The sequence below is a fragment of the Parambassis ranga genome, chromosome 8, assembly GCF_900634625.1.
Source record: "Parambassis ranga chromosome 8, fParRan2.1, whole genome shotgun sequence".
Classification (NCBI taxonomy): Eukaryota; Metazoa; Chordata; class Actinopteri; family Ambassidae; genus Parambassis; species Parambassis ranga.
This window is the reverse complement of record NC_041029.1, coordinates 2,698,753-2,722,898: the sequence shown is the minus strand read 5'-3', so window position 1 is coordinate 2,722,898 and position 24,146 is coordinate 2,698,753. Positions and strand designations below refer to the sequence as shown.

Sequence of the window (24,146 nt, the reverse complement as noted above, 5' to 3'; positions counted from 1 at the left end):
GGCACAGCAAACCCGCCTGACCATGCATGTCGCGCGCTTTGTGCTGAAAGTTATTTTGGAGGTTTTTGCTTCATCACAGGTCTGCTTCTAAATATACCAGAGCCTCTAATGACATCCCTGCAGGGCAAGTGCAGTGTTCCTGCAATATATGAGAAGACAGAGCATAGTGGGATAAATGGGGGTGTATAAATAGGGACTGTCAGCAGCTAAGCCACTTACACCCAGCACTGCTGACTCAAGCAGAGAGTAAGGGAGCAGTAGGCCAAGGAGGAGCAGACGTCATGCTGTCTGTGAGGTGTGCAGACATCACTCTGAAGAGGGTTTCTCTCTTCTTTTATTTCAAAACGTGAGTCAGAATGAAAAACAAATGTACAATCGTCACAATTAGAAATGTAGAAATGTCTAATAAAGTGAGCACACACACGGACAGAAGGAATGCTGCTCTACACATTCAGAGGAAGGCACATCCGAGTCCAAGGTGACCTGGTGTCCACTGCTGGGCCACACACACAGACACACTCTGCTAGCCGTGAGGAGGGCGCAGTGCTTCTTCCTATCGGTGTTTATATTGGAGTGTACGTTCCACCACTCGTGATTATCTTAGATTACATCGAACTGTAGTCCCAGATTACAGTCATTTCATTTTTGAGGGCCGCAGCCCTCCAAGGATCCCTGTGTGCATGAGGACGCTTCAGCTGGTGGAGGTGGGAACGTTGGGCCAGCCCAGCTCCTCGTAGATGGCTGTGATGCTGCAGTAAACTGTGGCCAAGACTTTGGTCCAGGCTGCAGCCACCTCTGGTGTCACGACCTCTGGAAACTCCTCCCCCAACACCTCCAGGATCACACCGCTCAGAATCTGAGAGGGACACATGCTTATGTTAGGACACATTAACAGCATGACAAATCAGGTCTTTGGCAAGTAGCATCCTCCGTGGCTAAGAACTGAGCTAGTGTAGAGATGCCTTAAACTGTAGTTTCCTCTGTGGCCTCTAGGGGCCGGCTCACAAACTGAGTCAGTCCCCAAAGTCCTCTGTGTTAAAGGTCCAACTTTACAGCACCTGCTTAGTGTTACATTTGAACAAGCAACTGCAGAAAGACAGAACAGAGGTGGAGTTGAGAGACGTCTACATCCACATTACTCAGATTACACTGTGTTCCTGGTGTTAGCTTAACATCTGTGCCAGCCACACTGCTGACAGCTGTGGATACATCTGGAAGGACCGTCTGTGATGTCATCCAGAGGCCATTCTGAGTCTGGTGGGAGACCCCAACTGTCGCTGTGTCTGCAGCACCTGCCTAACTACCTGGTTGTTCCAAATACAGGCAACAGGGTGTAATCAGGAAGCGCGTGATGTGAGGCAGCGCAGGCTTATTGGTTGTGTAAAGTGAGCCAGCTTCTAGTGGCCACTCAAGGAACTGCAGTTTTTGACACCTCCACATTGACATCGTTCAGGGACGTTGCTGGTTGGGGTTGGAGTTTACCCACACCAGTAATGCTCAAGGTGTTAGTTTGACCAATGCACCATGCTAGCCAACATGCTCTTGTGTTCTCTCTCTACCCCAGTGTGCGTCATGTTTCACACACTCTTGTGCACCTACCTTGAAGTAGACAGGCTCCACCTTGTGTCGGAGGGCATGGGCCTTTCCCACCAGCTTCAGCACTGAGGCTACCTTCTCTGTGTTGTCCAGGCTCTCCACCAGCGTGTTGATAGCGTTCATGACCCTGCGAGCATGGTTCCTGAGCTGGGAACTCTGTTCCAGCTCCTCCGGGTCCTCTATGTGCTTGAACTGGCTGAAGTACTGCTTGGATGTGGGGAAGTTCACGAACAGCCTGTGAAGGAGGAGAGAGAGAGAGAAAGAGAGAGAGAGAGTGTGAGCAGCTGTCGAGGCTGCGCTGCAAACCCACGTCCATTTTTCAGGCTGCCAAGATACCATAAGTAAACAGTGGCATGCACACGGCACAGCTGCAGGATTTTACATGTGTGGTTTGGATTCTATATATTTGAGAAGAAGGAAGAAGTCCTCACATAAAATGGTTTAATCAGTGGATACCCAACAAAGTGAATGCACCAAACAAAAGCTACTGCTCTCCTGCACAGGACAAAGCATGTAGTTTGATTAATAAGACCCTGTTCACACTGGGGAAATCAATCCAGCTACAACAGGATTCGGGCTATATCTGGATATATCCAGATTGATTTCAATCCACCTCACGGAGGTGGATCTAGCCGGATTGACTTACATCTGGCCCGGCTAGTGAATCCCGCTAGCGACGTCATACTTCCGGTTCACGGGGACAGTGTCCGGGTTGCGCACAAAAGCCATATGTAAACTTTGCTTTGCCCCGAGTTTATTTTCCACAGGGCTACAAAGGAAAAAACTGCTTTTTGAACTCTAGCTGGACTGACTTTCTCCAGTGTGAATGGAGCCTAAATGTCTCCTATCCGGACTCGGCAGTGAGACTGCTGCGTCTTTGTCCTCACAGAGACGTGGCTCAGAGACAGAGTTCTGGACGCCTCCGTCCAGCTGGACCGGCTGGTTTGGTGCTGACAGACGTGCAGCTCAGTGCGGTAAGGCTCGCCGTGGTGGCTGCTGTGCTTACATCAGCTCAGCTTCTACTTCCTGCTGCTCCCTGGTGGAGCAGAGGCTCCACTCTTCACATGTTCTCACATGTTGTGTAATAGTAAAAAGTAATCTGACATTTTGTCCTGTATGAACACACCTAAAGCTCAGATCTAAACTTGATCCTCCACATATTTGATTTAATGATCACAGCTTATCTTCCTGTTTTTCTGATTCTACACTCTGACACCTCTCTGTTCTCTCTCTGAAAATGAACCCACGGTCGAGGAGGTTTTCTTTGATTCTCTCCCTGTCTGACCCTCGGAGGTTTCAGAGTGAATTAGCAAAGAGGAGCCTAAAAACCTCACCCCCTCCCACTGTCTGGGCAGAGGGCCAGTGCATCTGGTTTCTGGCTCTCAGATCAAGATGTCCCATCTCCCCTCGTCTCTGCAACACCCAAAGGAAGCACATATTTCCCTGCTGGATCTAAAGATGTGGCTGAAAATCAGAGTTTGACGAGGAGGAGGAGGAAGAGGAGGCAAAATATTCCCTGCAGCTAATGAGGAGCTGCAGTGTTTAATCTCTCGGTCTCATAATCGCCTGACCTGTGGTTGCATTTAAATAGCCTCATTAGTGTTTTATATGGTCAATCCTTCCTTATCTACAGAGAAACTTTCTCAGTTAGCCTGAAGGATTAGAGCACCGGAAGAATTTCCCAGCGTCACGCTTATCATTTAAACCTCATTCCAGGAATTCCTGAAGGTCGCAGGGTCGTTCTGATGGAAGAAAAATAAAGGTGGGGTCAATGTTACTCGATTATTACGAAGGAAGACGAAGAGGTGCTGCAGCTAAATCCCTGTACAGTATGTGACTACCCTCCCTTTCAACTTTCACCTCCTGCAATCAGAGGGGATTATAAAGGCATGCTGCGTCATGCAGGGAATCTGTCACATAGGAACGGCGGTCACACCTTCCACAAATCCCTGCAGACCGACAGTTTCCACAGACAACGTGCAGAATTACACAGATGAAAGTGATCAATGTGTGACAGGAAAAGCTGCCGCCCCGCTTCAGGGTCGTTTTTCTGACGGAGTCACGCTGCTGTAGGTAAACATGACCTGCTGTGTGAGGGGAGGGAGCGCTCCCAGAGCCAAAGACGTCTGACTGATGGATTCTCCTGTTTATGCTCCGCTTCTATGGTTTCATAGATAGGATTAAGAGTCGACTGGAAGAGGTGCAAATATCACAAATAAAAGGAAGGGTGGGAAACATGCAAAGTCAGTGAGATAATAGAGTTCATGTCCATCCTGTCTCCTTGTTGTGGATCAACGTCTGCAGCACTCTGTCTTTATGATCTTCACACATGAATTCCAGTCAGTTACTTCACAAAAATACCAGTTTTCACTCTACAGCTCATCTGGCCGTGGGACTGACTGACATGGGTATGCAGAGCGCCAAAAGTTTCTGATTGGAGGCAGATGGTTTCATTAACTGCCGTCCAGGAAGCTGGGATTCTTTGCATTCCTTGTCTTCTTCATGACCTCTCACTAATGTCATTAACCTCACTGCCCCCTCATGGTCAGGTTTACATCTTGGTTGAGTTTGGGTAAAGACCGTGGTTTGGTCTTAATCAAGCAGCAGCCTTCGGGGCTCAGACTTGAAGCCCATGCGGAAGTGTCAGAACTTGTAGTTCACGCTGCAGCCACTGGGGGCTGGCTCCAGGAGCGAGTCAATTGCGGATGTCAATTTCTCATAGACTGCCATGTTAAAATGGCCAACTTCACAGCAGAAATAAACAATTGTACATAGAGAGAATTTCTTTACAACTCACTCATTTTAATTATATTCAGACTTAAAATTACACATAACTATGGGCGTTGCCGCTTTGAGTTGCTGTATAACAGCGCAAGGTTCCTATTTGGACAAACATGGCGGACTGTGACGCTGCCAACGATGCGGCGGTCGGAGCGTCCCAGAGCCTCCCACTGAGCCTCAAAACAGCTCTTCGGAAACAAACGGGTGATGTCACAGAAGCTCTGTCCATAGTTTTTACTGTCAATGGTCTTAATCTGCAACAAGCTTCTCTGCCTTCTTTCATATCCACCTGACCACAACACATTCAATATGCACTACATGCAAACAATCAGAGGAGGGCGCCAGAAACAACCAACCCTACATTAGTCTGGTGACATTCGTGTTCTCTTATAAGCCCACTCTGCTCTGATTGGTCAGCTCCAGTGGCCTAACAAGGCTCCACCCACCAATCGGTATCAGCTCTGCCCGTGTGTCTGTGGCCTTCAAGGCTAGCTGGTAGCTGATAATGGAGCTAGACACAAAGGAAGAAGGCTATGTCTCCTTCACTTTTGGAGAAAGCCCCTTAGTGGACTTTAAAGAAACTGCAGTTTTTAGCACTGCTTTATTTTGTTAGCCTGCTTAAATAACATGGATCTGTTAGCTGTGACAGTGTGTGGCTGTTTATACTTATTTTCTGGTGAGGATAATCCAGCATGCAGTCAGCAGGTGAGGTGATAATGCCCAAAAAGTCTCAGTTTGTGTAAATACAGTGTAAACACACACCGCCATGTCCCACTTAAGCTCTCCTTCTCCTGTCTGAAGCAGATAAAAAGAGTAAAATTACCTGACCAGTATGGCTACCCCAACGTCGTCACAGTTCTGGTAGACTTTTGCCCAGGAGTCCTGGATCATCACCCTCTCCTTGTCTGTCAGCGGGCTTGGTCTCTCCAGGTGGTCCACCTCTCCCTCTCCCTGCATCCTCTCCATCTGGAAACACAGTGTGTAGCGAGCTAAGCACATGCAGGGCTGATCAGAGTATACCCATCCCCCCCCTTTAAATAAAAATAAACACAATTTCTACCTTGTTTTCTGCCTGTTTCTTGGCGAAGAAGAGGAGGATACTCAGCTTCCACCTTCTCCCAGCTCTGAATGTGTGCCGAGCGAGAGTGTGAGGCTGAAAAAAACAGAAGAAACACACACGCAGCGAGCGAGGAGGAGCCTCTGTACTCCCTCTTTTACACTCTCCCTCCCTCTCTCTGCCTCTTCCTCCCTCCAGCCTCACCTTTGTAGGTGCTGTTCGATGAAAACATGATGAGATCGGAGGCAGAAATCCTCAATAAGAGGAGCCGGATTGTCACGCATGCAATGTATGAGCGCATAGAGATTAACCTGCGGTGATATTTCTCACAAAGCCTGAGAATTAAAGCAGAGATGGGGCTTTGGTTTTGACCCTTTTTCCTGCACACACACACACACACACACACACACACACTTTGTTGTGGCAGGTGCTATCAGTGTGAACACATAGCTCCATGTTGGGCAGCTCTCATTAGGAATCTGTCAAAGGGGAGCAAACACAGAAGATATTATTACAAAAACAGGGAGGTGCAATGTACAGACATGTGTTAAACATTGACAGTCTTTGATTGTGCGACTTTTACACTCAGAGGCTCATTTTAAAACTTTAAACACTTTCTCCTGCAGCCACCTAATGCAAACATGCAGATTTATAGTGTATAAATAGTGAGCCAAGTTTACAGTTAAAGTTTTTTCAAGTCAGTGGATCAAAGGAGGAAGAGGAGGAGGAGGAGGAAGTGAAGGATTGGTCAATGATTTCAGATCAGCGTGCTCCACTTTATGTTTTCATGATAAGCCCACACCCACTGGAAAACATTCAGGCTACAGTTCACCACCAAACCTTTAACCCACTCTGCTCAGAGCAAAACAAAGGTGGCACAGCTCTGCAGCAGATACAGTGGGAGCGACATCTGGTGGACAAAGCTGGTAACAACACTGAACAGGAATATTTTACATTCAGGTTCAGCTTGAATTTCAGTGTGTAACCTGTAAGATGATCTTAAAAACAGGAATTAATAACTAATATTTATCCATTACATGTACATGTACATATCTGCAATATAATGTAATACTTTAAATGTGATTTAATAACAATACATATAACTATTAATATTTATTGTAATCCTATTTATTTATGAATTTTTTCAATGTCAAAAAATAAGGACAAAAAAATAAATTCGTCAGTTAGTGTTGATTATAGTGACTGTTTGTGATTATTATTGTTTTTATTTAGATTTTACAACATATATTTCAATTATAAACATAGCTTTTTTATTTTATTATTATATTAGGTTATGATTATTATTATGATTAGTATTATTATTATTATATTGTTTTTATTTAGATATTACAAAAATACATTATTATTATTATGAACGTAGATATGTATTATTATTATTACATTAGTATTGTCGTTAATTGATATAATATTATTGTTTTATGTTATTATCCTATTATTATTAGAAACATTATTATTATATTATTATTATATATATATTATATGACACGTTATTAGCCTGAAATAAATGTGTCATTGGGAACGTGGTTAGCGTGATGTGACGTCATCACGTGATCTGAACAGCAGCTCAGCTGTTAGATGGCGGCTTTATGTAGCGTTGGAAATCTTTAAATCTTTGATTTCTTTTATTAAATAAAGCCTCGAGTTGGCGGTCTAGCTCTGGACCTCCAAAGAAAATGTTTCGTCTCGGGTTCACTGCTATTTTCACTAAACAAAACCATTAATATTGGCATCAAACAGTGTGGATTTAGTTTTATGTGACTCTGGAAAGTACAAGCTTTTACAGAGTTCGTGAAGGCAGCACGGGACAAGTGAGGAAAAAATAGGAAGATATCCACGTAGCCCGTCTCGCATCGTTATAGTAGCTCTGTGTGTTGTCCTTAATGTGTGTTTAAAGACAGTCTGCTGTGTTTTAAGGCCGCGGCGGTGTTCATAGTGGCGGGGTGACGCGGACAAACCCACACCGGTCCCGTTAGTTGAGAGGGAGAGGACTAAAATGGAGCTGGAAGACGGAGTTGTGTACCAGGACGACCCGGGGACATCAGCGATGATGTCCGAGCGGGTGTCGGGCCTGGCCAGCTCCATCTACCGGGAGTTCGAGAGGCTTATCGGTAAATACGACGAGGACGTGGTGAAGGAGCTGATGCCGCTGGTCGTGGCCGTGCTGGAGAACCTGGACTCGGTGTTCGCAGAGAACCAGGAGCACGAAGTGGAGCTGGAGCTGCTGAAGGAGGACAACGAGCAGCTCATCACCCAGTACGAGCGGGAGAAGGCGCTGAGGAAACACGCAGAGGAGGTGAGGTGGAGCAAACCTACAGCATCCGTCTATCGGAGGGAGGGAGGGAGGGAGGCGGCTTCAGGTGCCAGTACCTGCTCAGCATCCCCGGGCCGAGCTGCACACGTGGCCTGGCTGCATCCAGGGTGTTAGCTGCGGATGTAAACACGGCGGCCGTGGCCCTGTCTTTGTGTTTTGTAGCGGGACGGTCCGTGAGGTGAATCAAACACACCTACGGTCCTTCAGATTGCATCAGCTGTGAGTCAAGCAGCAGCAGGTGAAGTGACTCAGCGATTTGGACCATCACTGTTACATCTATACATACAAAACACAAGATGGACGCATGTCACATCAGGTCAAAATCCCCACAGTTCACCGGGACAGCGTGTTCTACAGAGGGAGACATATGTCAAATATTATTGTACCTAAGTTACCAAAATGTACAGTAATACGTTACAAGTTACAGTACTCGCTGCACGCAGAAAGAATACTCAGAGGTCTGCTTTCTTCTCTTTGGCGCCACCTGTGGTGATAAGCTGGACTAGCTGAGCGCGGGCTAGCTAGCAAAACTTCTGAATGTAAAGTTTAAATCTGAGTAATATTTTCTTTTGTAAATGTTAGCTATGTACACTTTATTTAGCATCACTAAAATGAGTTAGCCATGATGTTTGCAAACATTAGATACTCACACAGCTAGCAGCTATGTTTAGCTAGCTGAGTTAGCTAGCTACCTGGTAGCGCTCCATTAGTCACGTGCTCATAGCTTGAGGTCTGGCAAGGTGGAGTGTCATGTGACCAATTTAGCATCCATAATGTGTCATATATTTGCTTTATTTTGACATCACCAGAGAAGTGTTTACAGCCTGTGTGTGTGAATCTGCCCGGAGCCTCTCTGTGATGTGACTTGGACCTTCTGTCCCAGCTTGCTGCTTTGGCTCAGGGGTGGCAGGGGACATACGGCCTCAGTACATCCTTTCAGTGATGCTGAGGCCTGGTGACAGTCGGCCTCACAAAGGTTTGACACCGCAGACATGAACTGTCCTGGGAAAGACTCCCTGTCCTCTGAGCAGGGGAGGGGACGCTTTGGACACGGCGTTAGTCCCAGGTCATGTGATCCTTTGTCAGGGGAGGAACGACCTCCAGCTTGCATTTTGGCTTTCTGTTTTTTTGAGTTGTTGACAGACATTAGCACAGCAATGAAGGGTGTCACATTTCCTTTAAGATGGCATGTAACAGTTTAATCTATCTATACAGTTATTGATTATTTTTACTTGCTGGAGTGATTGATCACTGGTCAGTGAAATTAATGACTATGAGCGTAGTTTCAATTGTTTCAGATTGTTACAACTGAAAAAAAACTGTTTATTTTCTTTAAATTGATTTAATGGATCAGTTTTATCTCATTTTAGATAATGAAACTATTGTAAGACTGGCAGCCAGAGGAAGAAGGGAGTAGCTACACTATGGCTCAGCTGGACAGGATGTGGATGATGACACACACACACACACACATACACACAAATAGTGGAAGGATACTGAGAGGAGCTGGAGAGTTTGTTGAGTATAATAAATGCCGGTCATGTCCTTAAAATCTTCATCAGATATTAGGAGACTGGACAAACATAGACACACTGCACCTTTATTTTAACAGAAGTCAGTCCATTATTGGAAAATGTTTATTGTGCTGTGACATTAATGGCGTCCGCCTCTCTGTCTCTGTGTGCTTCTGAGCAGAAGTTTATTGAGTTTGAAGACACTCATGAGCAGGAGAAGAAGGATCTTCAGAGCCATGTGGACAGGATGGAGTCTCACTCCCGGCAGCTGGAACTCAAGATCAAGAACTATGCAGACCAGAGTGAGCGCGAATGTTACCAGTCTTATTTATTCCAGTCTGTTCTCCCCTCTTCCTCTTCTTACCTTTGATGTCTCTCTCTCTCTCTCTCTCACACACACACACACACACACACATTTAACACTACCATACACACACTCCACCTCTTCCTCAGTGCAGGGGTAACAGTAATGGGATTAAAGGATTTCTGTTATTCCCATCCTTCTAATGCGACACTGCTTTACCGCCCATCTTATTGGTGGATTAGCACATCCAGGCAGAGTGAACATTCTCTCTTGTTCACACCCTGACTGGTTCAGGTATTCAGTGGGATGGTGTGTGGTTTATTTGGGAAAATCAGATGTGAATAGTTTTGTAAATGTGTGCTGTTTACAGTCTCCTTTAACCATTAGAAATCCACTCAGTGTCTGTGTCTTGCATTTTTATACGCTTTCACTCTGAATTTCAGTCATGTGACGGCTGGTCACATTTTGCTAGTTGTGGTGAGGGGTGCAGATTTTTTTGTTTTTGACAGATTCTTGTTAGAGCACACACTTTATTTCTGGAGGAGTTTTTAAGAATAACAGAATTCAAATGAAATATCTTTCGGCTTTTATTTGGCTATATTCAGACAAAGCATATGTCACACAGGATGCATATCAGGAAGTTTAAATTCTGACAGTTGTTTTAATGCATTTCAAACCTATCAGTGGGTTTTTAGTTCAGTGTTGGCTGTTGTCAGAGTGCAGTCCACACTGTGTGGCCAGTTAGTGAGTTCAGCCAACTCGCTGCCACTCCCAGTAAATAGTAAATCATTCATTCTGTACGTCCACAGACCACAGTCAGCTGAGCTGAGATCGGTTTCTGTTTTCACTTGAAGCAGCAGATTGTTTTTTCTCTTTGTAAAGGATCTTTTTGCTATATTTGTATTCTCATTAACCCTTAATAACCCAAAATAATGTGCAGCTATGGTTTAAAAATAAACTGCATCATCACATTGAGATGCAGTCACAGTGGTGCTACCTGTTTGACTGGAGAGACGTTTTGCTTCCTCTGTTGTCGTCCTGACTTCTCAAATTTAATGCCGTACGACAGCAGCAGTGAAATCCCTCTGCACCAACACACACACACACACACACGCCGCATGCAGACGCTTTAGCTGCTGTAATTGATACCATCCAGGCTTTACACTGCGTAGCTTAAGCTGAACCTGATGTGCTAATAGGGGATTAGGTGTTTTTGTCAGTCTGACACTGAAACCCATTGGAGTCAGATTACCACTTCTGTACCACTGTTTACACACACACACACACTGTACGATTTATTAACTCGTGATATGATTCAGTCGGCAGGTTAGAAGAACGGGAACTGGAGCTCAAGAAGGAGTACAACTCCCTCCATCAGCGACACACAGAGGTGAGGTGGAGGCCACGCTGATAAAAAGAAGAGTTTGAACATCATCATGACCTCTGCTCTTTCTGTCCTGCAGATGATCCATAATTACATGGAGCATGTTGAGAGGATCAAAATGCAGCAGATTAACGAGACTTCAGATTCTGGGACACTCGGTCGAGTCAGGTGAGATTGCAACAGATAACACAGGAGACAGATGATGAGGTCAAAACTGTTAAAACCCTTTTTTTTAAATCCCTGTAGGAGAGAGCGGCCTCTGTCTTTAGGAGTCTTCCCGTCCTCTGGTGGGGCGTCGCTCCTCATCCCAGATCCGCAGGCCAGAGCAGAGACACCGGGCACAGAGGGGTGGAGGTTCACAGACTCGGCACAGACTCGGTCCAATGCGAGTCTCAAGGTGGGTGGAAGTAGGCGTTGGTAGCTTATTATTTAAATCTTCCAGATTGATGATGCTCAGTTTGGCCCTACACAGGCTTCACTCTCATAGGCTGTTCTCAGGATGCAACCATAAGCATTATGTCTGTTGGCTCTCAGTTCAGGGCTGAAGACTGATTTCAGGTTCCTTTTATAGAGCAACAAAACAAGGCGGTCAGACTGCCTTAGAGCAGATGGTCATCCCATTGTTCTACACGGTGAAGGTAATGCAAACAGGAAGTCCTCCATAGGCCTGGTGCTCTCATTCTAGTCAGGAGCCAGGCCTTTGTAGGCCCCCCTTCCTTGGAAGGATGCTGTGTTCTTTGATCTGAGCTCAGCTGTGACTAAAGATTCACCCAACACATAAAAGCCTGTTTTCCCCAGCAAAGAGTCAGGACTGATGAAGCTCTAAACATCTTCAAGAAACCTGCAGATGCTCACTGCAACCTTTTGAATTTATGTAAATATTGTCACAACAGTTTTATGCACGGAGTAGCTTCTATCAAAGGCTAAAAATGGCATCAGTTGACTATAGACGCATTAAAAATGAACATTAGTTCTGAGTGATTAAAGGAGCTTTGCTGTGGATCTATTTAAAAATAGAGAGCCTTTGATAAGTGTGACAAGGCCAGCTCTGTTTTCAGGCTCCTCTTTAGCCATTGATGAATATGCAGAGGTCCTCTGCTGGAGCAGTCAGAGGAGATCATTAAATGTAGAGCATGAATATTCATAAAATGTAAGTTTGAACGTCCGGTGCTCACAAAGATATCACAACAATAATCTGTTTTATCCAGTGCGAGTCAGTGAGGGACCTGCAGGTCCACTACGCCGCTGTGCTCTTGTTAAAACTGGGACATGGGCTCTGCAGCTCGCGGTGTATGATGGGAGTGACGCCGCTGCATGGCTCTCAGCCAGTCACTGAGGGTGAAAGCGGCAGGCTGGAATGTGATTGGATGTTATGTAATCAGAGCCACAGGGCGGTTTTTGTTTGTCAGTCTTTGATATGCAGACAGGCTGCTAGTGTTTAGCGCTTATTTCTGGCAGTAGGAGGTGAAAAGTAACGACAGGTGCAGCAGCGTGTCGGCCATGATCTCCACAGAACGTGTCAAGCAGAATCATTCCATCGTCAATAAAACAGGCATATTTATGATTGGTAGAGCGCTTGTTTCTGGTTAATTTAGTGTATTTAACTTTCTTAAATCTGCAGATCTTTTAGCAGTCAATATAACAACAGAAACTTTATATAATCTCCTCTACCTAAAGAATTGATCATTGTCTTATATTCCAATACATTTCCAATAATTGATCATTGGAAACCTCTGTCTTTTGTTCTGAACAAGACTTTCTGTATCTGTAGCATCATTTCTTGGACACTTACTGATGATAACCTTACAGTATGTGGACAGCCAGCCACTGATTTAGTTGTGCTGTCCTGTGGACGACCATAGAATGTCGATCGATTGATTGATTTATCGTGGACAAATTAGTCAGTAATCATTCAAATTTCCACCTTTACGACTAAACACAGACCAGCTACGGCGGCACATGGTGTCCATTTACTTACCAAATTTACTTACTTTACCAACTATGGATGCAAAGGCAACACAAAATGAGTGACACAGTTGATATTTACACATATCATTGATTAATCGGCATGTTTTTTATATACATAAACACTCAATTTACACAACACGCACACAGGCTTGCACCTTTCCATTCACTTCACAGACATGCACACTCTGGAGTGTCTGCATTTCTGTTGAACTGCTTCTCCATCACTCTTACTCTCCCCCAAGCAGTTGGACTTTACCGACCCCCCAAAGGAAAGGGAGGGTCAGAGTGCGCAGGACTCTACTTGGGGGAATTCACTGGCAGACGACTGCAAGGTAGCTGGACGAGTGTCGGCAGCAGCACAGTGTGTGTGTGTGTGTGAGTGTGTGTGTGCGCTTCAGTAGTGCTCCTCCACTATGCTGTTTCATCTTTTCAAAGCGCGGCAGACCACCTGTGCTGTTCAGAGCTACATGCAGCCATGCAGGTCCATCACCACCGGCTGTTTGCATCTGGCCTCTGATCTGTTCCTCATTTCAGTTTCAGTGCATGGCTCACTTATAGTCGACATTATTGATCACTCATTGCTGTAGTGGTGTAACTTTGGCCTTCATTTTCAGATGTTTGTTTTTATTTCGTCTGGAACTCTTCTTCTTCTTCTGTGGTGTTGTGTGTGTTCTAGTGGTAGCATTAAGTCTCCCGTTGTTGTCCTTTTCAGTTGATGTTTGTTTGTAGCTGTCCTCCGTCCTTGTAGTGCTGTGTGGGCTCTGTGTCATCCGTAGAAACCCTCATAAAACCTCCTGTGCGTCAGTGTTGTTAGACAGTTGTTGTCTAGTTGTGTATGTTCTGTGTGTTTTGTGTAAACGCTGTTGTTAAAACATTTCTTTCGTGTTACAGGATGAACTGTCGGACTTCACCGGCTCCAAGTCCGCCACGCCAATGTCCACCACAGCCTCGGACATGGAGAGGGAGGATGGAAATAGTAAGAGCACAGAGGTGCAGGCTGCACCGGGGACAAGATCTGTATCAGTGGGTAAGGTCAAATGCTGATGAATCATGATGCTAGAGATGCACAAAGAAACCTACCAAACAGCACCATCTTGTCTGCAGTCAGAGAGAGGTCAGACGTGCTAGCAGGACCTGAGCGAGTCAGAGCTGATAGCCAATCAGTGACATTTAAAGACAGTCTTAAGCCAGTCACAGGGAATCAGTCTAACCTGGAACGGCATTACTGTCATCGAATCGCACAGACAGCCCACCAGTCACCATCTGTTAGGAGGGATGATAACGAGCCGGGAACGTTCAGGAAGGCTAGGTTGACCCCTGTGTGAGGGACCCCAAGCACTGGTGTATGGGCAGGTATCAAGTTGACCTTATGGGTCTAGGTGGACTAAGGGTTGTGCTTAGGATAACCCAAGGGCTAGCGTTAGGCTAAGGTCATGACAACTTCATGACAATAACGATAGCAGTTAAACATTAGTGTACCCGATATGATGGGTGTCATGTCTTAGTCAAGAAGGTGTCACATACGTGGGTAATTGCTGTGTCTCAGGTTTGCCTGAAAATGAGGACAGCTCAGACGTGCAGGACATCATTGAGTCCACTCCGGAGCTGGACATGGATCTCATCGGGTACAAACCCTGCAGGTACAGAGTGCACTGTGTAAGGATGGTCATCATCACCCGTGTGTCATCAGATGGACTGTCATCATCATCATCTCCTGCTCCTGTTGTTGTTGTTTCAGCACTCCCACCAAAGGCATTGAGAACATGGCATTCGACCGCAACACAGACTCCCTGTTTGAGGAGCTGTCGTCTGCGGGAACGGGGCTCATCGGCGACGTGGATGAAGGAGCCGACCTGCTGGGTGAGTTCACACTTGACCTTTGAATAAAGTCAAAAGCAATGAATCGGCTGATTTGAGAGCACTGGATTGTGGGTAGATTTTAACTGCTGGTGTTGTTTTCTAGCTGCTGTATTTTGGTCCAGAAACGTCTCTGCTGTGGATTTTTTGACATCTTTTCCTGACATGTTCTCCTTTTTGTCTGCCAGCTGTTCCTCTCTCCTCTTTAAACTCATCGTAACTGTGCTTGCTTGGGTTAAACACCGTGTTAGCCATCTTGCCCATGTTAACACCACCTCTCTCTCTCCCTCCTTCTGTCTCATTCTCTTGGTCCATAATCCCAGTGGAGTACTCCGGTGTGTATGACCTCCAATCTTTTCCTCAGATTAACGTTGTTTTTTTCCTGGTTTTGTCCCTTTTCATCCACCATCATTTCAGCTTCTCCTCCATCATGTCTGATAACATACAGCTTAACCAGGTGCATGGATGATGGTTCTGTAATTCTTCTTTTTTACAGCTTATTATATTTTTTTTCTTCTTTTCCTTCTCTGCAGTTGAAATTAAGCTAGCTTAGTGATTTCCTCCTTTTTGCTTGTGGAGACAGCAGCTACATGTTTTTGGTCATTTCACTCAAACTGTCTCCCCATCTCTCTCTCTCTCTCTCTCTCTCTCTTTCCGCCTGACTTGGATTGCATGGTTTGCTCAGACCTTAGTTTGATTGGTAAGACCTCACCCACTCCATTCTTCTCCTGTCAGTCATGTGACGTGTGCTGTGGTCTTTGTGTGTTTGTTGTATATTTCACAGCCTGTGTTGTTGGGTTTAATTGTAGTATAAATAATCTTTAGTTATGTGTAGTGTTAAATTAGTGAGTGCACCAGTTTGTTGTTGTTATTCTCTGTTTTTTTTAATGTTAAATAAAATTCTAACGTTGAGTTGAATTCTGTTCAGGAATGGGCAGAGAAGTTGAAAACCTCATTCAGGAGAACTCACAGCTGCTCGAGACAAAGTAAGTACAAACATCTGACGAGAGGTGATGGATCGGTTTGTGGCCTAAATTCGAAGGTACAAACATCTTCCAACCAGTTGTCAACATCAAATCGACCAAGCTGTCAGCCCACTGTGGGCCTGATGAGAAGCAGAGTCAGAGATCTGTCATTTCTGAGGTGGATCCTGAGAGATGTCTGCAGCAGTCTGTAACCATGGATCAGACTTGGCTCCGCTCTGAAGGTCGGAAAAGGATCTCTGTGCTGCACAACAGCTGGAGGACAAAATAAATGTGCCTGTTTCTGTCTTAGGCCACAAACTTGTCGGTCACGTCACACCGATTAGTCTTTAAATCAGCGTGAATGCTAACGTTTCCTCATCTGTGCAGAAACGCTCTGAACGTGGTGAACAAAGATTTGATCCTGCGGGTGGATGAACTGACCTGTGAGAAGGAGATGGTCCAGGGGGAGCTGGAGGCGGTGCTGCAGGCCAGAACTAAGCTGGAGGACAAGAACAAAGAACTGGAGGAAGAACTAAAGAAGTAGGAACTTCTCACTCAGCTGGGCGTTCACTGAATGTGCTGTAAATGTAATGAGCGATCTGTTTCCAGAGTTCGCCTGGAGATGGAGGGCATGAAGGAGAAGAGGAAAGATGAAGAAGACGTGAGTGTGTTTCTCTTTCACCACGCTGTGTGCACCGTTTACATCACTGAGAAATAACTGGTGTTTCTTTTGATGTCCACAGAGTGACGTATCCACAGCTCAGAGGAAGCGCTTCACCAGAGTGGAGATGGCCCGCGTGCTGATGGAGAGGAACCAGTACAAAGAGCGGCTGATGGAGCTGCAGGAGGCTGTGAGGTGGACGGAGATGATCAGGTAGAGCGAGGACGTGCTGACTCAGGGTTCTAAAAAAATTAAACAGTTGTTTTTATATTTATTATGTGAGGAGTATTTAAAAAATGAAGATATGTGTTCCTACTAAAGCTAAGTAAAAATCTTAGCAATAAATATACATACTTCACTGAGGTGCCTGTATGAATATTGATTTGTATTGATTAGTATTGCCGATGACGACCGTCACACATCGACCACAGCACCTGCAGCACATGGCAGCTTTGCTGTCTTACTGCACAAGACTTGCGTGTCTTAACTACAGTTAACATGACGCCATCTTGTCTTCTTCTTCAGGGCCTCGAGGGAGAATCCAGCGCTCACAGAGAAGAAGAGATCCAGCATCTGGCAGTTGTGAGTCCTCTCGTACTTACTGCACTTTCTGTCAGGGCTTTTTTCCCCCGTCTCAAACATTCAAACACACTCTTTCTTTCGTCTTCTCCATGACGTGCTATTGATTAAGCAGCATTAGGTAAAGATGATTCTCCCTGCCAAACCTCTCTGTTGCCCCTCGCTGACACAGAACTGTTCCTCTGGTCCAAAAGGGTCCATCTTTGATGTGTAGTTATCAGCCGGTTGTTGTTGTTGTTGTTGTTATCACAGACTTCTCAGACATGACTCTCCTTGTGGGCTCTCCTGTCTCCTGCCTGCTGTGTGCCTTCTGATGTTTCCTTCCTCTGTCTGCTCACAGGGAGCTGAAGGGGGACTACATGTGTAAACCACATGTGCACGTTCTGTAGCTCTGAAGTCAGCTGATGTCAGTGCTTATTCCTATTATTTAAATTTTGGGAAAAATCACAGAAATGTGTCAGATTTTCTCGTGTAAACATGAATTCCAAGACATATTTTGACATAATTAAAGGTGCTAGGCTACACTACAACTCCCAGCATGCTTTATGGTTCTGTACAGTTGGTGGTAGCTGGTGACCCCCGTTCCTTGTTCTGTCCCTGCACTCCTGTCGTCTCTCTTTCCCTCCTGGCTCTCTGTACCTTGGCTTCCTGCAGCTTCAGCAGACTGTTTAGCTCCTCCCCCTCCAGCGTTCCCATGAGGAAGGCGGAGCCTCAGTCCCACATAAAGTACAACACCCAAGGCGGCATGGTGAAGAGGAGCAGCACCTTCTCCCAGTTCCCAACAGAGAAGTCCAAGACCTTTGATTTCCTCAATGAAGAGTGAGTCAGGAGAGGAGTGATTGAAATGTTTGTGTCCCTGGCACGGCTGCAGTAACTCATATTATATTCTGTGTCCTGTAGTAAGGATGTGTGCAGCTCGCCGTCACGTAAGGAGCAGAAGAGAGCCCAGTACAGGCAGTTCAAAGCTCACATGCAGAAGGAGGACGGACGGGTCACGGCACACGGCTGGAGTCTGAACAGGAACCAGGTAGGTGGAAGTATTTCGGCTGTCTTGAAACCAGAGGTGAAGAGGTGAAGCTGCATCACCTGAGCTGAAGCTTGTTACATACTCCAGGAGAACAGAGAAACCTGCTCTGCACTTTGAGCTCTGTTGTGTGATTGTTAGGAATTTCAGAGTGGGCGTGGTGAACGCGGAAAAGCTGCTTCAGGTGTGCAGAAATCCACACAGGTCAAATAATACTGGTCTGCCAGGCCTGTTGTTCAATCTGTGATCATGCTGCGAGCATGTACGCACCCACCGCTGAAATCCCAAACAGTAGCAACAGCTTCCTCCTCCTCTTCAAACATGTCCAGCATGTCCATGTTCTGCCGTTGTTCAGCAGGGAGAGGTGTGTGTGTCAGCACACACACCTCTCGTAAAGTATGAAAAGTTCGGACCGAAATGAACTTTGTTCTTGTTCTTGACAGGTGTCAAATGACGGACAGGTGGAAAACAAGATGAACTTACCGGTGCCAGTTTACCTGAGACCTCTGGATCAGAAAGATGCTTCCATGAAGGTGTGTAATGTGTCCTTTTGTGTATAAATTCGGAGGTAAAGAAGATATTTCTGACATGCTTTTTTCTCTGCTCTCCAGCTGTGGTGTGCTGCAGGCGTTAACCTCTCCGGTGGCAGGATGTCCGCCTCTGAGCTCTCAAAGCAGACAAAGGGTTCTCAGAGCAGCCTGGACCAGCTGGAGCAGGAGAGTAAGGTACGGAGCGGTGGTGGTGGTGCTGCTACAGCGTGTGCTGTTGTTATGCCAGCAATTGACAGGTGTATGTTTGAAGGATCATGAGAAAGGTGAGAAGGAGCTGATCGTTCAGGACGAGATGTCCAGCCGGGTTTGGGTGTGCACCAGCACCCACTCCTCTACCAAGGTGATGGTGCTGGACGCGTGTCAGCCCTCCGACCTGCTTGACAGCTTCTACGCCTGCAACACCCATGTAGTCTGCATCGCCAGCGTGCCTGGTAGGAGGAGTTTAGTCACAGGTGGTGTTTTCTTCTGTAGCTGTGTTACACGTTAACACCTGTGTTTTATGTTCAGGTGTGTTGGACACCGATTATCCTGCATGCCACGACTCAGAGGCCAACCAAGGCGACAGCGTGTCCCTGGCTGGCAGCGTGGCCAGCGTGGGCTCAACGGGCAGTGACGGCGCCATGGCAGCAGAGGGCGCCACCGCCGTCCCACAGACAGCTAACTGTGGCGTGACAGACCAGCCAGCTGAGTACAGCGGTTTCCCTGGTTCAGGTGAGTCTCCGAAGAAAAAGCCAATCGGGCATCCCTGAAAAGATTTTAACCCTGCGCTTCCCATAGTCCCGCTGTCCAGGGAGACCAGTCCGACAGAAGATGGAGTTCCTACAGCAGAGGAAGCGACAGAAGCCACAGAGGCTAACGCCGGTGTGGGTGAAGAAGGAGAGGAGGACCAGGAAGCAGATCCCAACCAGCCGGGAATCTACACAGAGCACGTCTTCACTGACCCACTCGGGGTGGGACCCACTGACTCATCCCCATCTGAGAGTCAGAGGTGAGACTCTAACATTGCTAATAAGTACAAACAGGACAATTAGCTGCAGTATCACTGACGCTGTCGACGCTGCCTTCAGGGGCTCCGGGGAGGACGGCTTGACGTCTCTGCCGCAAGACTCCAACCTGTCAGATGGGGATGTCCTGAGGATGAGCAGCGCTCTGCCCACCATGTGGCTGGGAGCTCGGAATGGATGGTGAGCAAGAAAACCACCACTAGAGGGAGCTGTTAGTGCAGCAGAGATAAATGAGGTGTGGATTGAGCGGCTTTTCTTCTTTTTCCCTCAGTCTGTACGTTCACTCGTCCGTGGCTCGATGGAGGAAGTGTCTGCACGCCATCAAGCTGAAAGACTCCATCCTCAGCATAGTGTGAGTATTTGTTCAGGTACTCACGCACACGCTTACATTTGACAGAATTTTAACCCTTTAAAATGCATATTTACAACACGTATCTCTTGTCACAGGCACGTTAAAGGCAGAGTCCTGGTGGCGTTGGCTGACGGGACGTTAGCGATCTTCCACAGAAGCCTTGGTATGTGACTTGTTTTTAACCCTTTGTCACCACTACGTCATCTCTGACTCTTCGTTTCTCCCCTGCAGATGGTCAGTGGGATCTAACCAACTACCACCTGCTGGATCTGGGCCGGCCTCATCACTCCATCCGCTGCATGACCGTGGTCCACGACAAGGTGTGGTGCGGCTACAGGAACAAGATTTATGTCATCCATCCCAAGGCCATGAGGATAGAGGTACAGCCGTCACCACGGTCCACACACTTAATAAATCCTTCACTTCCTGTTCTGACATCGTTCCTCTCTGTCTGAGCAGAAGTCGTTTGACGCTCATCCTCGTAAGGAGAGTCAGGTGCGGCAGCTGGCCTGGGTCGGAGACGGAATCTGGGTGTCGATCCGTCTGGATTCAACGCTGCGCTTGTTTCACGCTCACACCTACCAGCACCTCCAGGACGTGGACATCGAGCCCTACGTCAGCAAGATGCTGGGTATCTATCTGCTGTCCTCTCAGAGTGCTTCCAGCGGAGTGGATTTCCTTTCTTTACACCTGCTCTCTCTGTGTGTGTGTCTGTGTGTTTTGCAGGAACGGGTAAACTGGGCTTCTCCTTTGTGAGAATCACTGCTCTGGTAGTGTCCTGCAGCCGTCTGTGGGTGGGAACAGGAAACGGCGTCATCATCTCCATCCCGCTGTCTGAAGGTATTATGATGCCGCGTGTTTCACCACAGACCCTTCACTGCTGCTCTCAGTCTCTGTGCAGGCTTCTGTCTGTGAACCATGTGTGAGGAGTGGCTGTAATGTTTGTCCATCATGTTCTTCAGCCAATAAGACGACAGGGATCGTGCCAAATCGCCCTGGTGTGGCTGTACGGGTCAGCGGTGACGACAGCTCAGACGTGCCGGGCAGCTTCGTGCCATACTGCTCCATGGCTCACGCACAGCTGTGTTTCCATGGACACCGAGACGCCGTCAAGTTTTTTGTGACGGTGCCAGGTGTGTAGTAAAAGCCGATGCTTTTAAGAAATTAAAAAACCTGCAGGAACTTTCTTTGCTTTGCGTATAAGAAACAGTGGATGGATGGTAAAATAAAAATGTTTGGGTGAGACTCGATGGCTCTAAAATGGATCCGCCCCCCCACTCACAGGTCAGGCGATGCCTCCTCCAGGCAGCGCAGATTCGGGCTCTGATGATCCTGCCTCTGAATCCTCTGACACGATGACCTCTGAGCCCAAAACGTACCTGGTCATGAGCGGAGGAGAAGGTTACATCGACTTCAGAATTGGTGAGTACACCATCCTGCAGACTCTGAGCTATTTTAAAGCTACATTAAAGAATGTTTGTCTCCCCCTTCTGGCAGTAACTACATTAGTAGTAATTACACAGCCACACACTGTCAACATGTAGGTTAAAAGCTAAGCTAACCCACATCTCCCTCCTCAGGTGATGAAGGCGGTGAGTTAGACGGTTTATCCGAGCCTACGGCCAGCCAGCAGTCTCCGCCCACCAAGGCCGAACGCAGCCACCTCATCGTCTGGCAGGTCACGACCTCTCACGACTGAACAAAAACCTCACAGACTGTTGCGTCCGCCAAACCCTGCATGCCCTCCTCTGAGTTTTTAATTTGATATTACTGATTATTCTTAATGCCCGAGTAGTCGACTACTTTGTAAAGAAAAGACGTAATTATTTTTAGTCCATGTTTTGTACATTTTATTCTTCATGAATCTGAACAAGCGAAGGTGACGTCCGCGCCGATGAGTCCGTCCAGGTGTTCCGCTCTGCTGGTTGCATATGTAGGAAAAGCTGGTGTGCACAGGAGAAAAGGCCACATTAGGTGTGAGTTATCAGGTCATTGTGTGTTGTTGTTTGTCTCCAAAAGGAGAGGATTTAAAAGGCGAACTGATTAAAAAAAGGAAGTTTGAGGCATTTTCTGCAGCAATTTACTAGGAACAGGCTGTTTTATGTTGACATTTATTTTTCACTCTTTAAAGGGGCAATTTGTAAGATTATTAGATCGTTTAAAAAATGATTGATTTATTGAGATAATGTGTAGGAAAAAACGGGAGATATTTACAGTTCTTTAGCTAGTGTGCTAACATATTGTGTAATGGTATAGTGAGTCATTGTAGAGTCTAGTCTGCATTCAGTCTAACATGATGATGATAAACAGGAAGTGAGTGAAGTTTTATCTGGAATGATAAAACAGAAGCTGCTAACATTATGTAGCGCTAGCTAATAAAGATACCTAATCATATTGACAGGCTTATTAGCAATGACATAACAGACATGTAACAGATTTTTATAACATATATGGCTCCCAGTAGTCTAAAGATGGTGTTACTACTTCCTGTTTGGTAGCATCCTGGTTGCTAACATTAGCTAGCAGTGTAAGTACTGTGTAACACTAATGGTTTTATACTGAAAAACATATTGTCTTACTAACTGTCCAACTAACATGTCTACTTAGCTAATGCTAATAAAGGCTATTTGAACGTTAGCTGTGCTACTAGCTGCATGGCTAGCCAGTAGCACCCATTTTGAGAACCAAACCACAAAAGCATTTTTGTGAGCGTACGAACATGCAGTGATGTTTGTAAACAAGAAACCTGCCTGTAACCGTATTGAGTGCGTTGGCGTGTTTGCTAAGTTAGCCGTTTGTGGATAATCTGATGAGCTGTATGTGTCTGAGGCAGCGTCACGTAGCGAACAAACCCAGGCATGCTAACTTTGTTTGAAACATTCAGAATGGATCTTAGTGCTGTGAATGACGGCACAAAAGCCTTCTGAATAATACTTCCAAAACGAACCACTAGCGTTCATGTTGCTACTGTAGGATAGCTCAGTTTGCCACAGTTATTTACTAAAAAATGTGCACAAATATTAATTTAGTGGTAAATTGTTATGACTTTTTAGCGTACCTGGTGCCCATTGATCCGAATCACATCCTTAGCAACGTTTTGGTGAACATAGCAACAGTCTTCTTCTTTCTTTGGAATGAACAGCCTGCAGACTGCTAGCAGTTCTCTTTACCTGCTGTCACCATGCTGCCCTCCTCTGGTCATATTTGGTATTGACGTTTAAATCTTGTTCTTACAAACTGCTCCTTTAATATGACATTTGTTAAACCACTCATTGAAGTCATTCCTGTGTTTATACTCTTTTTAAAAGAAGGGATGTATTTAACCAGCTGTTTGAAGCACTTTGGAGGTAGAAGAAGAAGAAGAAGCAGCTTCCTGTGTAGGTTAGCATGAGGAATGTCCCTCATCCTGTGTGTGTGTGTTTTGTAAAGCTAATGTGCCACCAGCTCAGTGCTTCCTGTTTGCTTCAGCTCATCGGCACTTTAAAGTGTTAGCGGTTAGCTGTGTGCCCGTCATGTACAGATATGAGGTGGTCTCAGTAACCAAAGGATGAACGGCGGGTGTGTCGGTGTGAAAAAGGCTCCAATAAGGGAAAGTGTCCAGCGTCTCTCTGTCATCAGTCCTCGTTTCCATTGGAAGACCTGATCTTATTGTTTCTGTTTGTGTGTTCTCTTCAGTCCATTTTTAAACTTTGTGTTTCTGCCATTCCAGTATTTATTTCCTTCGTCTCGGAGCCTGTTTCGGTTCAGAATGTAACTTTCTACAAAATATCACAGGAGGCTATTGTGAACAAAATAGTCCGATGAGTTTACATGATTGTTAATAATGGGTAAATAAAACATATTAATGTAATCATGTGGTTTTTTTGACAAACACAGTCAAAGCTATGCATGCTTAAAGGGGACACTGCTGTGTCTGTGTGTGTGTGTCGGCTCTTCTGGTTCTTCCTGGTCGATGAGGGGTTAAACGGTATCATAGCCTTATTTTTAATAAGCTATTAAACTCCCGGAGATGTTTCCGTCAGCATCACTGTCTCGTTGTTGTGTACATTTCTGTTTGTTTTCGTTTCTCCAAACATAAAATCAGCAAAATACTCCCTCATTTGAATCATCTTTAAAAGGAGTTCTCCACCAGATGGCGCTGTGTGTCTTTACACAGCAGTGATACAGGGTCATCAGTGTGAGAGGAGGGAGGGAGGGAGCCTCCTGTGTGTCTGTCT

General features: G+C 46.0%; 2 protein-coding genes across 7 annotated transcripts; one reads left to right on the top strand and one right to left on the bottom strand.

Annotated features, from left to right (window-relative positions):
* Positions 1-316: 316 nt before the first annotated feature.
* LOC114439405 (cytoglobin-1-like) lies at positions 317-5,870 on the bottom strand. The gene is made up of 4 exons (XM_028411332.1): positions 5,438-5,870; positions 5,201-5,343; positions 1,600-1,831; positions 317-856 (listed from the first exon to the last, which is right to left on the bottom strand). The coding sequence occupies exons 2-4, from the start codon at positions 5,341-5,343 to the stop codon at positions 692-694; spliced, it is 540 nt and encodes a 179-aa protein (XP_028267133.1). The 5' UTR covers positions 5,438-5,870; the 3' UTR covers positions 317-691.
* Positions 5,871-7,231: 1,361 nt separating this feature from the next.
* spag9a (sperm associated antigen 9a) lies at positions 7,232-23,779 on the top strand. 6 transcript variants are annotated; one of them, XM_028411213.1, is made up of 32 exons: positions 7,232-7,748; positions 9,462-9,582; positions 10,904-10,974; positions 11,048-11,136; positions 11,215-11,365; positions 13,182-13,268; positions 13,828-13,963; positions 14,483-14,576; positions 14,675-14,796; positions 15,117-15,128; positions 15,479-15,493; positions 15,722-15,779; positions 16,146-16,298; positions 16,368-16,419; positions 16,502-16,632; positions 16,945-17,001; positions 17,653-17,817; positions 17,899-18,025; positions 18,466-18,555; positions 18,634-18,747; positions 18,824-19,004; positions 19,081-19,284; positions 19,351-19,561; positions 19,641-19,757; positions 19,849-19,929; positions 20,025-20,092; positions 20,161-20,309; positions 20,389-20,560; positions 20,656-20,769; positions 20,892-21,062; positions 21,214-21,351; positions 21,510-23,779. In XM_028411213.1, the coding sequence occupies exons 1-32, from the start codon at positions 7,449-7,451 to the stop codon at positions 21,626-21,628; spliced, it is 3,870 nt and encodes a 1,289-aa protein (XP_028267014.1). In that variant the 5' UTR covers positions 7,232-7,448; the 3' UTR covers positions 21,629-23,779. The 6 variants fall into 6 exon arrangements, with proteins under 6 accessions (XP_028267014.1, XP_028267013.1, XP_028267017.1 ...); XM_028411212.1 differs by having other exon boundaries at positions 13,179-13,268; XM_028411216.1 differs by lacking the exon at positions 13,182-13,268.
* The last annotated feature ends 367 nt before the right edge of the window (positions 23,780-24,146 follow it).